At 34.8% G+C, this 13,532-nt stretch overlaps 1 protein-coding gene across 2 annotated transcripts in view; it reads right to left on the bottom strand.

Moving 5' to 3' along the window:
• Window positions 1-13,411, bottom strand: part of LOC139136876 (uncharacterized) — a 32,141-nt gene extending 18,730 nt beyond the window's left edge. Inside the window, exons 1-3 of one of the 2 annotated variants that reach the window (XM_070704714.1) lie at window positions 12,521-13,408; window positions 9,579-9,881; window positions 2,644-2,937 (exon numbers count right to left, since the gene is read on the bottom strand). In XM_070704714.1, the coding sequence (XP_070560815.1) occupies window positions 2,653-2,937; window positions 9,579-9,881; window positions 12,521-13,036 (1,104 nt within the window). In that variant the 5' untranslated portion in view covers window positions 13,037-13,408 and the 3' untranslated portion in view covers window positions 2,644-2,652. Of the gene's footprint in view, window positions 1-2,643; window positions 2,938-9,578; window positions 9,882-12,520 lie in introns of those variants that run through there. The other variant, XM_070704713.1, reaches the window with a different exon arrangement.
• Between the last annotated feature and the right edge of the window lie 121 nt (window positions 13,412-13,532).

The raw sequence follows: 13,532 nt of genomic DNA, 5'->3' as shown, positions 1-13,532 counted from the left end.
GTGCTACACCCTTCATATGTGGTATGATGGGACACCTTATGACGCCACATATTGTAACTCATTAATTATGAGCATATCTAATTTTGTGCATATCTAATTTAGAGGTAAATGTATGATTTTTAGTATATAGGGATAGACTATAGGATAGAAATTTTTTGACAAAATGTCATGTGACCTCGATAACCTTTTACCTAAAATACACGATTATGTCAATAAATAAGTAACCACAAGTGCTATGTCCTTTATATTTAGTAGGATGGGAGACCTTATGACAACACATGCTTTACCTCGTTAATTATGCCCATATATAATTGTGGGCAAGCCAATAGAGCTAGAGGTCTGAATTTTGGCATATATGGATTAATCAGCAATACAATGTTTTTTTTTCAAAATGTCATGTGACCTTGATGACCTTTGACCTTGAATATGCATATATATGCATAACTCAGTAACCACAAGTTCTTTACGCTTCAATTTTGATAGGATAATAGACCTTAAGATGTCACATCTTGTACCTCATTTATTATGCACATATGTATTTCTTGGCTGGCCAATACAGCTAGAGGTCTGATCTTTTTTCCCGATTTAGAACCATAACTTAGACATGCCTCTTGTTTCAAATTGGGAACAATGACATAGACCTATGTGTCCATAGATCTGAACATATACACTCCAGTGATACTATTAAATGACCACATTTTCCTGCCCCATCAAGACTAATACTCCTATTACAAGTGGGGACTATGTCATTGTCAATGACTTGTTTCTTTCTATTTGTTAATCGAGCCTAAATTTCAGAGGATCTTTTTTCAGCAAAAAGATGAAACAAGATCTTAGCATCTTTGAAATCTGAAAAGAAGACTTGTAGCCCAAAGGACAACTGTTAATTTGACTATTAATGTGCGAAAAAAATGGCACTGAATGAAACTCCCTCTTTACTAAAAACTTTTAACGAGTCTTTTGGCACCATGCACTATCTAGTTTTTTTTAAAACTTAATTCGTAATACATTTTATAGAGAATAATAATTTCGCCTTTAATTTGCATACAACCAACACGGATAAAATAGGTGAACTTCGGCCGAGTCGTCTTCATAGACACAAAACTTGTTTTTTATGTTAAAAACATTTAAGGTATGTTTTGTTTTTATCTTTCGAATGCATACTGACAATGTCACTTTATATGCGAAGGGACCCAAGGCCGATATCCGTAGCTGAGATAGCACGCCCTCATTCACCCATGAAGAGAACAGCAACCATTTCAAGCGTTTTCAATTTGGAATCAAGTAGACATACCGTAATTGTAAGAACTGACAACAAAACTTACCAAACCTTTGATGTGAATAGTGGAACACATTAACTTGTTTTCTTCAAATTGTCCTTGTCTTATACTAGCCTGCTAAAAATCTCGTCTTTACAACGTAAACATCACACTTAAAAGATGAAATTTGATACTAGTATTGTCGTTTCATGATGCAAGCCGTATATATGGAAATATTATAATCGTTTTACGCTGCTACATCAGACTCATATATAGACATATATGTACACACACACACACACACACACACACACACACACACACACACACACACACACACACACATATATATATATATATATATATAATATATATATATATATATATATATATATATATATACATACACACCGGGAGGGCACATTGTATACATTTTGTAGAAATATATATATATATAATATATTATATATACATACACACCCGGAGGGCACATTGTATACATTTGTGTATATATATATATATATATATATATATATATATATATATATATATATATATATATATATATATATATAGTTCGAATCCGATTGAAAACTATCCGAATAATATATATATATTGCAGGCATTGGAGAAATATTTTATACTAGCTAGTTTTTTTTTGTCGTTTTGAATGTGAACAATTGTACTTTCTAATACCATTTTTCTTCTTATTTTATGGGCCTTGAGCCTGATTTAAATAAATAAATAAATAAATATATATATATATATAATATATATATATATATATATATATATATATATATATATATATATATATATATATATATATATATATATATATATGAGAACACATCAAGTATGTTTGGTACCTATTACTCGAGTTTCACGCATACACGCGATCGTCAGATAGGTAGATTTTATTGTATGAAATTTGCTTCAGGTGCTTACATATAAGTATCAGGTTGGGTCAAACCATTTGGTGTGGTGGGTTGGATTGAAATTTGACAAGTAAAATTTGTTTTCGAGTCGAAGGAGACCAACTCGGAACGCTTGTTTAAAAGGCTTAGACTTATCTGCATTGATTATGAATAGCTTCTCTGTAAGACAAAGGTTGCATTTCTTTGACACATTTGAGTAACTACTTGCTTTCGATAGGATTGACCATGATATATTAAATTATTTGTCCTGATATTTCAAGTGACAGCATATTTTGATAATTCTGTGCTGTTGGCATATGCCGAATATATATATATATATATATATATATAATATATATATATTATATATATATTATATATATATATATATATATATATATATATATATATATATATATATATATATATATATATATATATTATATATATATACATATATAATATCTGTATATGTTTTAGTAGCCCATTTTCTTCTTTCGATATAAGTAGGACGTTGCCATGGCGACAAAGACGCTCCCCGGCGCAAGGAGGGAGAGAAATGAGTCTGTATTCCACGTCAGTCCAACAACATACCCTGTAAGGATCAGTATCAGAATTGCAATCAATGAAAATCGGAGGACGGTAGAACAGACGGGCTTGGCAACCTTTAACCTTTGTGACGTCGACACTCCGTCGGCGTGGTTGTTTTCGGTTTCAAGTGGTTCGTTGTCACCGGAAGCGAAGTCGGAAATCGGGTCAGCCTGTTAGCAAGAAAGTAAATATGGTTTTATTAGATCAAAATGTATGACTATAGGATGACGCGAAATAAAGCATATAAAATACAACAACGCAACTACGACTTGACGTCTTGTAAGTAGACTGCGAAAGCAGACAGTGAAAAATCATATTTTCGATCAATTTTTCGCTTGTTTCGGAAGGTTGTTTTGTGCTGATAAGCATACATTCGGTGGACTTACTGTTTTCAATTCGCTCCTCGAAACCGAAACTTTGAAGTGTTTGCTTTGGCTTTACTCCCGGAAACACTAAACTATGCTCTAATAACAGGTTTTAGAGCAACAAAATAGAAAATTAAACAATATTTAAAATTCATAAAGACCGCTATTCCTTGTCCCCAACCTACTTAGGATACTAAATTTTCGATTTTCAGTAAAAAAATTTGCATGCTCTACGAGATTCAAAATAATGCTACACAGTAAACCAAAAACGCATTTAATTCTTAAGTGCGGTCTTAAAAACTACTGTCCATGATGCGCTAATAAGTGAGTCTTGGACCCAGTGAAAATCAAGTTTGTGTGTTTCTGGTAGCCAGACCTACTCCAGAGCCCACCCTAGACGAGTTTTCGCATTTTCAAAAAATAAGGAGAATTTACTCGAATTTTATGGGTCTCGGCTAACAAAAATAAAACATGAAAAAACATTCCTTCGACCTATATACCCAGATTTTAGGAGGCCTGTTACATGAAACACATTTCTTAAAATTTGGCCCTACCAGGCCACTATAATCGGCGTGGGAATGTTTAAGATTTACTGCAAAGCTTCCCACGTTGTAATTGTTTTGAGAGTCACAGACTGAATTGAACTGATTATCGTGATCATACACAGTAGCGAAAGGTTGATGTTTACTCGTAATCTGGAATGACGGCGAAATTATATGCTACATCTGTGCTAAGAGATTTCACTTGCACGATAAAGCTAGCCATATTAGAGCGTGCAGGCGAAATTATATATTCTACATTTTCGCTTTGACATTTCACATTTGCAGGATAAAGCAGCCAAATTAATGCGTGCCGCATATTCCCCAATTAAAAACCTTGGAAATATTGTTGACACTTTGGCCTTCAATTTTAGCCTAAATGAAGCACCAATTGTAACCAGATATGAACTGTAAATGCTCACGGTGTAAATTTGAACCTTTGCCACATGTTTGCAACTTAATTGAAAGTATTATGATCAACATAATGAACATAATTCACCACAGATTGAAGTCTATAGGTCATTAAGTATTGAAACATGTAATTAGCTGAAAAAAATATTATTCTTTGACTGCTGTCATTGTATCACCACTTTATATAGCAAGTGTAATTGCCTTTGGTCAAGTCCTTCAAACTATATATTCCAAACTTTGAAAGCTCATTAGATATGCAAACTATAAATTAGCTGACATGAAAACTTAAATGCGAAATGACTTCCAATATTGATATAACCTGGTGTCATCATCAATGTACATAGCATGTTATGCCAATTTTGATCAAATAAATCCAAGTATATATCCCTAATTAGGAAAGTTCATTAAATACACAAATTAGGAATTGGTTGAAGCAAAAATGCTTAATGCCTTTCAATAAAGTTAGCCTACATAATAGTATCTCTAATGTACATAGCAAGTTTCATCAATTTTGGTCATGTAAATTCAAATATATATCCCTAATTCAAAAATTCATTAAATATGCAAATTAGGAGCTGGATGAAGTAAAAATGCTTAATGACTTTCAATAATGTCGTATCATAGTATCTTAGCAAGTTTCGTCAACTTTGATCTTGTCAATACAGATAAATATCCCTGATTATGAAAGTTCATTAAATATGCAAATAAGGAATTGGCTAAACTTCAAATGCTTAATGACTTTCAACAATGTTCTATTATAGTATCTTTAATGTACATAGCCAGTTTCATCAACTTTGGTCTCGTCAATTCAGATAAATACCCCTAATTAGGAAAGTTCATAAAATATGCAAATTAGGAATTGGCTGATGTAAAAATGCTTAATGACATTTAATCATATTCTATCATAGTATCTTTAATGTACAAAGCAAGTTTCATCAATTTTGGTCATGTAACTTCAAATATATAGCCTTAATTTCAAAAGGTCATTGAATATGCAAATAAATTTGGATGAAGTAAAATGCTTAATGACTTTCAATAACGTTAAATCATAGTATATTCTATATGCATACCAAGTTTTGTCAATTTTGATCAAGTAAATCCAGATATATACTCCTAATTAGGAAATTTCATTAAACATGCAAATTAGTAATTATCTTTCAAGTAACCCCTTAATATCTTTCAAAGCTGATATATCTTGGTGTGATAAACATTTGTAGCGAATCTCATCAAATTGTGTGCAGTCGTTGTCAATATATATCAGTTTTTTCTAAAATCATTAATTATGCAAATGAGCAAAAAGTAAGCACGCCACACCCACCAAAAAACTAATCAGTTCTTGCCATTTGCAAACTGAATCTATGTACCAGATTTGATTCTGATCTGATGAGCCGTTTTTGAGATATTGAGTACACAGACAGACAGACAGACACACAGACAGACAGACAGACAGACAACGCTGCGACATATGCCCACGTGTGTCAACACGTGAGCAAAAAATCCCACTGAGAAATTGAAAGTCTGGACCATGCAGCACAGACTGTTGATACCAGTTTCGTTTGAACTCCTACCATGACATTTGCAAATTATTAAAATGACCAGGGTACAGCTTTGTTAGTAAGGAATATTAAGGATATGCTCGCTCCAAACCTTGGTGTGAACCGAAACCTTTTCAGGAGAAGACAACATTTTCAACATCCTGTTAATCCGGTGGTACAGCAATACGGGGACGCAACACAAGGTTTTCATTGGTCTAGAAATCACCCCATTTTGCCACAATATGTTGATACACCTCAAAGCCATAGGCAAATGATACCAATCAATAGATATGAGTAACTTTACATTTCAGAAAAACAGCAATATACAAAGTTCACTGTCAATATCCTACTGGAACATACAGGGTTACCAAGAGAGAAAGTTTCAAGACAGTGACTTTATAAATAATATTACTCAACATGACATTATTGGTATTGGAGAAACTTGGCTCACAGAGCAATTGAAACATACTTTTCACATTTCTGGATACTATGACTATAAAGAAAAAACAGAGGGTGGTCTTTCACTTTTGGTAAAAAATACTATAAAGAATGGTGTAAAAATGGTTCATTCAGATGCGGAAGATATGGTGTGGTGCAAACTTTCAAAAGCATTTTTCAGATTACAACAGGATATATTTATTTGCTTTGTTTACAACGCACCAGAAAATTCCAAACATAAGTCTGAATCATTTTTCGAACGTTTAGAACAGTTGATCACAAAATATAGCTGTTCTGGATCTGTCATGATTTTAGGGGATTTTAACGCCAGAGTAGGATTACTGCCAGATTTTATTGACAATGATTTCTCAAATCATATACCAGTTCCACCAGGATATTCTGTTGATACACATCTTAATCGCTGCAATATGGATAAGATTGAAAATAAGTATGGTAGAAACCTCATAGATTTATGTAAAACCAGCAATACAAGAATTATGAATGGCAGACTACCAGGAGATATTTGTGGAAAATTTACATGTTACCACTGGAATGGAAACAGTGTAGTAGATTATGGTCTTGCAACAACAGACATCATCGATAACTTTGAGTATTTTAAAATACACAATTTCACAATTTTCTCAGATCACTGTCAAATTTCAACTCTTCTCAAACTAACAAATTTTAATCCAAGTAGTGTTAAAGATACTGTGAATTTGTTACAAATGCCCCAAAAATGGAAATGGGATAAGTTATCTGTTTCAATTACACGGATAGATTAGCGTCAGATGAGCTACAAAAAGATTTTCAGAATTTTTGAATACTAATATTGGTAATAACAAATCTGACATTAACTCAGCCACTAAGCATTTTAATGACATCTTAGATAAAGCCTGCAGTGGAATTTTCAATAGACAAAAGCAGAGAAAGAAAAATTTAAAGAGAAAGAAATCAAAATGGTTTGACAAAAAATGTGATGCAGCAAAAAGGGACCTAATAGCAACAGCAAAACTATTAAACAAAGCTCCATATGACAGTCAGTTAAAAATTATCTATTATACAAAGAAAAAGAAGTTTAAAAAAACTTGTTAAAAATAAGAAATTGCAATTCTGGCAAAGCAACTTAGACAAACTAAACAGTCTACATGCTAACAATTCACATGATATGTGGAAATTGATCAAGTACTTAAAAAATAATGATAAAGATAATAATACTGGAGATTGTGTCTCAGCAGCAACATGGATGGAATTTTACAAAAATTCTTGCTCAATTGAAAATGACAGGTATAATGATTTCCAACAGCAAATTATTGATAGTTTAACATCTGAAGAAACTAAGAATCAGGCTAATCAGCAGCTGGATAAGTCAATAACAACTAATGAAGTGTTATCAGCAATTAGAAATTTAAAAGTAAAAAAGCAGCAGGGATTGATGGGTTTTGTATAGAGTTGTTAAAACATGGTTCCTCCTTTCTCTGTAAACCTTAGCTAAATTATTTAATGCAGTTCTAGACACATCCAACTTTCCAGACATCTGGAATACAAGCATTATGACACACTTATTTAAAAAGGGAGATAAATATGACCCAAAAAATTATAGGGGCATTTCTGTTGGAAGTTGTGTAGGAAAAGTTTTCTCTTACATTCTAAATGAAAGGCTAAATAGTTTTTTAGATGACAATCATATTATACATAATAATCAAGCTGGATTTCGCAAAAACCATCGCACAATAGATCAATATTTACCCTGAAGACAATAATACATAAATATATTAACAATAAGCAGAACATTTATGTTTGTTTTGTTGACTTTGCTAAGGCTTTCGACTCGGTATGGAGAGTTGGTCTTTTTCATAAACTTCTCAAAAATAACATTAATGGCAAATTATACAGACTTATAAAACACATGTACACCAACACAAAAATACACATCAAAACAAATAATTTTATCTCGCCCAGCCTGAAAGTTGAAAAAGGAGTAAAACAGGGCTGTGTTTTAAGTCCTAGTCTGTTCAATTTATATGTCAATGACTTGAAAACAAATCTAGACAAAGTAGATACTCAACCACCAGTGTTGAATAATACCCCAGTTAACTCATTATTTTACGCTGATGACCTTGTCTTAATCTCTACTTCAAAAGAAGGTTGCAGAGGGAGTTAAATACACTACACACATTTTGCTCCAATTGGAAACTTGATGTTAATTTACAGAAAACCCAAGCAATTAATTTTAGTAAATCTCCTTTGATAGATAAACACTTATTTAACTATGGTAGTACATGCATCAAATCTGTTAAGAGCTATACATACTTAGGACTGACAATTAAATCAAATGGCAGTTTTAGTGACACAATTACAATTTGGCTGATAAAGCAGCAAAATCCACCATAGTTTAAAAAGGGTTTTATTGCACAACAAAAAGATAAAATTTTCCCTACATCTATTCAATGTTTTCATTAAACCTGTTTTACTGTATGGCTCAGAGATTTGGGGACAAGATTTCATGGATTACAAGAAGTGGGATAAATCAGCAATTGAAAAAACTCACCTCAAATTTTGTAAGAACATTTTACAGTGTAATAGACAAGCTTGTAATGCCGCTGTGAGGGGTGAACTAGGACAATTCCCACTTCTACTTGAGATCAAACTTAATATTGTTAAACACTGGCTTCATATCGTACAACTGCCACATTATAATCTCGCTAAAGAAGCTTTTCTGGAGCAAATGGTAAACAACACTAACAATAGATCCTGGTTTAACTGTTTAAGTGCTTTAATTAAAGACAATGGAATGGACTTTCTCCTTGATAAAGCTCCATCACTTAAACACCACAAAGTTATAACTGGATTAATGAAAACAAATTTAACAAACAATTATGAGGTCTTTTGGAAAAAATTGATCACTGATGAAAATAGTAAACTAAGAATGTATGCCAAAATAAAGCATAATTTTAGATTAGAACCCTACTTAACACAGTTACAAGGTGAGAAAAGAAAATTACTCACCAAACTTCGCATTAGCAATCATGATCTAGCAATTGAAAAAGGAAGACACACTGTTCCAAAAACCCCAATTACTGAAAGATACTGCAATCAGTGTAACACCAACAGTATTGAAGATGAAAACACTTTTTATTAGTCTGTCAGAAATACAAAGTCCAAAGAAAGAACTTTTTCAGTAAAATCAATTTCCCAAACGACAATACTGAAAATCAGCTTATTTCTCTACTAACAAAACAAGAGTTCTCTTTTAATGAACAACTTGCAGATTATATTTTTACTTTATACAAACAAAGAAATACCTAGTTATATTTATTATTAGCTACTATTATTATACTGTAATACTTTATCTTTATTGAAGAAAATTTTAACTTATTTTTGTATCACACTTTTATTGCCACAAATGTGATGTAAATCCTATATTTACAAGCAAGCAATAAAATATTATTATTATTATTACAATGGTATTACGAATAATCTGATCGTCAAATTCTGTTTTTCGCCAAAACTATAAAGTACCCACCTCGTCGTCTGTGAAGTACTCATATTTCTTGTCTTGTGAATCGTTCCCCTCACGTCTTGTTTCCCCTTTGTGCGCGCCCTCTGGCGGCAAAGGAGTGACCAAATGGCGGCTTCCCCAGTACCACAGAACTTGTACACCGTTGATGTAGGCCATGGTGCTGGAGTAGTACGTCATGATGACGTATTGCAGCGGCAAAATCAACAGATAGGTGGAAAGGAAGTCCGTTGTTTTGCCGAACAGAGCAAGGGCGACCGATTGAGTAGACTGGCCGCTGGTTGACATCCTCTGCATGTTCAAAACTACCTGTGATGTATTTGGGACAAATATTATTTTATTGACATGGAGGGACCAACGTTGTCAAGATATAGTGAAAGACTAGATAGCGAAATCAAAATGACGTCCTTTTCTATAATGAACATGCAGAAAATGAAAGTTTGTCGTAATATTGTAGAAGACTTTCGGACATTACAGGTGCAAAATAGCGAAAGATGACCTTCATTGGCATCCATGCCCGCTGTTGGCAGTCCCCAAGTTGGTGGGTACCCTAGCCCTGCGTACAGGTCTGTGTGTTCCCGGCGTTCTACGGGCCTCCACCACATGCCGTATAACGCCGGGAACACACAGACCTGTACGCAGGGCTAGTGGGTACCCATGCGCGTTACCAAATTCACGGAAAAGGGGTGTTTTTCTTCAGTCATCTCGGAGATTCTAGGTCCGTGAAATCGAGAAAAAGGGGTACTTTTTCAGGGTAACCTCCGAGGTTAGGGGTATTTTTTTCATAATCTCCCTAGGACACTAAATCTGGTCTAGTCTCACTGTAGATGATTGTGTATGAATGTGACTAAAATCAGGTGAGGACAAACATTTGTGATGTATGTAGGCCTACATGTATACAAAGTCAACCTCCAGGGTCAACCCCGGAAGTCAATATACTAACCTCCTAGATTTCGAAAATAAGGGTATGTTTTTTACAGCTAATTTCTCCCAGATTTGCCCAAATAGGGGGTGTTTTTCTCGGAAATATTCTAGGAAAGGAGGTACTTTTCAAACTTGGGTAACAAGCATGGGTACCCACCAACCAGGGGACTGCCACCGCCGGGCATCCATGACGTGATGAAATCTTAAATCAAATGTAAGAACGCTTTGGAATGCTAAGCTTCAAGTTTAAAAGAAAGGCGCGAAACGGATGTATTTTGTCCAAACTGAATAGATTGCAGTCAATGTTACGCGCTCGAGACGTTGAAACGTGATGATCGGTGATGAGCGCCATGATGATGTTGACGTCAGTGAGAACGAACAGGTCAGACAAATAATTGTAACGTTATGACCGGTGAGGGCGGACATTAGGCGTATCATTACGATAAGGACAGTCCATCATCAGTCCTTATACAGCTGTCGTTAGCTGTCAAAAGCTTGAAAGCTACAAGGGGGTTGCTCAAAATGTGGAGAAGAAGAAAGAGGGCTAGTCCGTTTCTTGGGAAATGTGCTGAAGCATTTTGTGCATTTATGAAATGATACAAAAATAATAGAAAAGATTAAAATGCTACAATTTCATGAAAACATGGTACAATTTTATATATACATGTATATCAAGTACATCGACTATCATTATTAAATGAGTAATTTTTCAGTGTTTTCTGAAAAAACTGGAATATCTGCTTAAGCATGAGAAACATCTCATGAGAAAATATGAGAAATATACTCTATTCTATAGGGCACTGATTATTTGGGAGAATGTGAAAAGAAAGCTAAATCTACAAATCATACAAAACAGTGGACTGAATCGATAGCAAAATCTTCTCTTATTGGAAGAAAGTAATTTGTTCATAGTAAAAAGTACCTGAGTGATAGAGATTCCTTGTATCTTAAACCAAATGAGAATTCATTCCCTGCATTAAACTTTTGTTTTCTTTGTCTTGTTTATTTTCTGTCCTTATAAAGCTCCTTGACACAGCTTTTGGCAATTTCTTGATAAACATAAAATTGCAGTAACGAAGTTTTGATACCGTAAATAAATAAAATGTATTCTATGCATATAAATGATTATTTGAAACGGTATGTTTTAGTTTAATAAATGTGAAATATAAAGCAAATAAATACTATAACAGCACAATAAATATAAACTACGTAAAACTACATGACAAAAAATACGGTATATGTAAATTCCATCATGTATCTTGATTTTTGTTGTTGATACCCTCAAAATGTAAGAAAAAGCAGTGTAGACACTGGAAATTTGCTTCACATTGTGAACCGTTTTGAACTCACCCTTTTGTTATCACAGAAATACATATTTTAATTGACTTAAGTTCAATAACCATTTTGATATTTAAGGATACCCATCCAAATTAAACAATACTATATGGTTAGGTAATGGTTATAGGGTGAGCTTTCACATCTATATTGTGTTGTGACCTTTAATTTCCTTTTGTTGTGTTCACCTTTTACGAGGCAACTGATGATAGTCTAGCATTGTAAAACAGGATGTGAAAGGTCTTTGTGAACTGTTGCTGTATCTGTAAATTATATAAATGCAAGTATTAACTTTTCCAAGTTAGCGGGCGGGGAGGGGGTTCAGTCAGAATTTCTGTGTTAGAGAGGGGAGTTACTCAAATTCATCATGGTTGGCTCAGTGGGGGGGGGGATGGTTAATCCGGAATTTCGGAGTTTCGAATGTAATTTATCCAAATCCCCCAGGCCATAAATCGAATTGCTCCCTTGCATACGGCGGATACAGCAATGGTGATGACTGTACTCTATTACACATTGCGTTCGGCTATCAAAGCAACGAAAGCAATGTCAATGAATAAGACAATGCACGACGTTGTAACATAAAAACTACTAATTGTTGCCAGAATCTCATTGTTCTCTCAGTTCTGACACCTAGTTTGTTTGGTTTTGTTTGGAAAACTTAACACCACATTTGTTTTCAGGTGACCTACCTGGGGGAACGTTTCCACCGACCACAACACAATGGCGCACCACTGAAACTCCATGTATACATCTGTCAGCAACTGCACAATGATGATAACCGCCCACAACAGCAGACACGCCATCAGATATGCCCACTTCAGTTTACTGTTGTACTGTGTTCCGTATATCCAAAACTGAACCAGTAAAGAGAGTTCCAACACTGGCATGTACACCGCCGAGATTTTGACGTAGAGCGGCAGCTGCCCGATGCGCAACACGAAAAACAGGTTGATCAGGGAGGCGGTGAAGTTGGCCGTCGCCCACAGAATGCTGAGACCAACCACCGATTTCCGGCGCCAGTTTTTCACGATTTGTGGAAAGAGCACGACGAACCATATCGCAGTGCTCGTCAATCCACAGACATTTGCGAATATGCATACGGCTTCTGGCCACTCCAGTCGACAGTTTTGAGTCAGTACGTTGTGAGAAGTATTGTCAGCGCCAACCAATATGTCGGTGTTGTCCGCCATTTTCGTGAGGTACATCGGCAAACACGTTTAAGTGTCTTAAGTTATAGTCTTGAAAATACAAGAAACAATTTTAGAATACAGGTTAGAGTACAGTTTGCATATGGAAACACAAGCGGCGTCTTCTATGTTTAGGGTCGAACTCACTGTTGCTGCAGAGGCGCCGTGTTGATTACAACTATGCTTCTCTTTCAGTCATTTCGTCACGATAAAACTTCGAAGCAACAACTTCATTCCAGTTGCGCAGACGTTGAACTACAGTAACATTTGCTCCGGTCCCTTGAAGTTCCTGTAGAACTGCGCATGTAGCAGTGTACAGAATCTCAATCTCCATTCTTGAGGAACAATGCTCGAGGTGAAACGATCAGTGACCTGTGATCTGCTTGTTCGTAGAAAACGCTTCGTTATCATAAACAGCTAAGGTAGCGCTCATGAAGTTATCTTGAGAGGGTCGTTTTAGTCTTAAAACAGAACGATCCATGAATACATAATCTTATATTCCTATCCACCAACC

This window comes from Ptychodera flava, chromosome 7 (genome assembly GCF_041260155.1).
Source record: "Ptychodera flava strain L36383 chromosome 7, AS_Pfla_20210202, whole genome shotgun sequence".
Taxonomy (NCBI): domain Eukaryota; kingdom Metazoa; phylum Hemichordata; class Enteropneusta; family Ptychoderidae; genus Ptychodera; species Ptychodera flava.
This window is presented reverse-complemented; position numbering and strand designations above follow the sequence as displayed.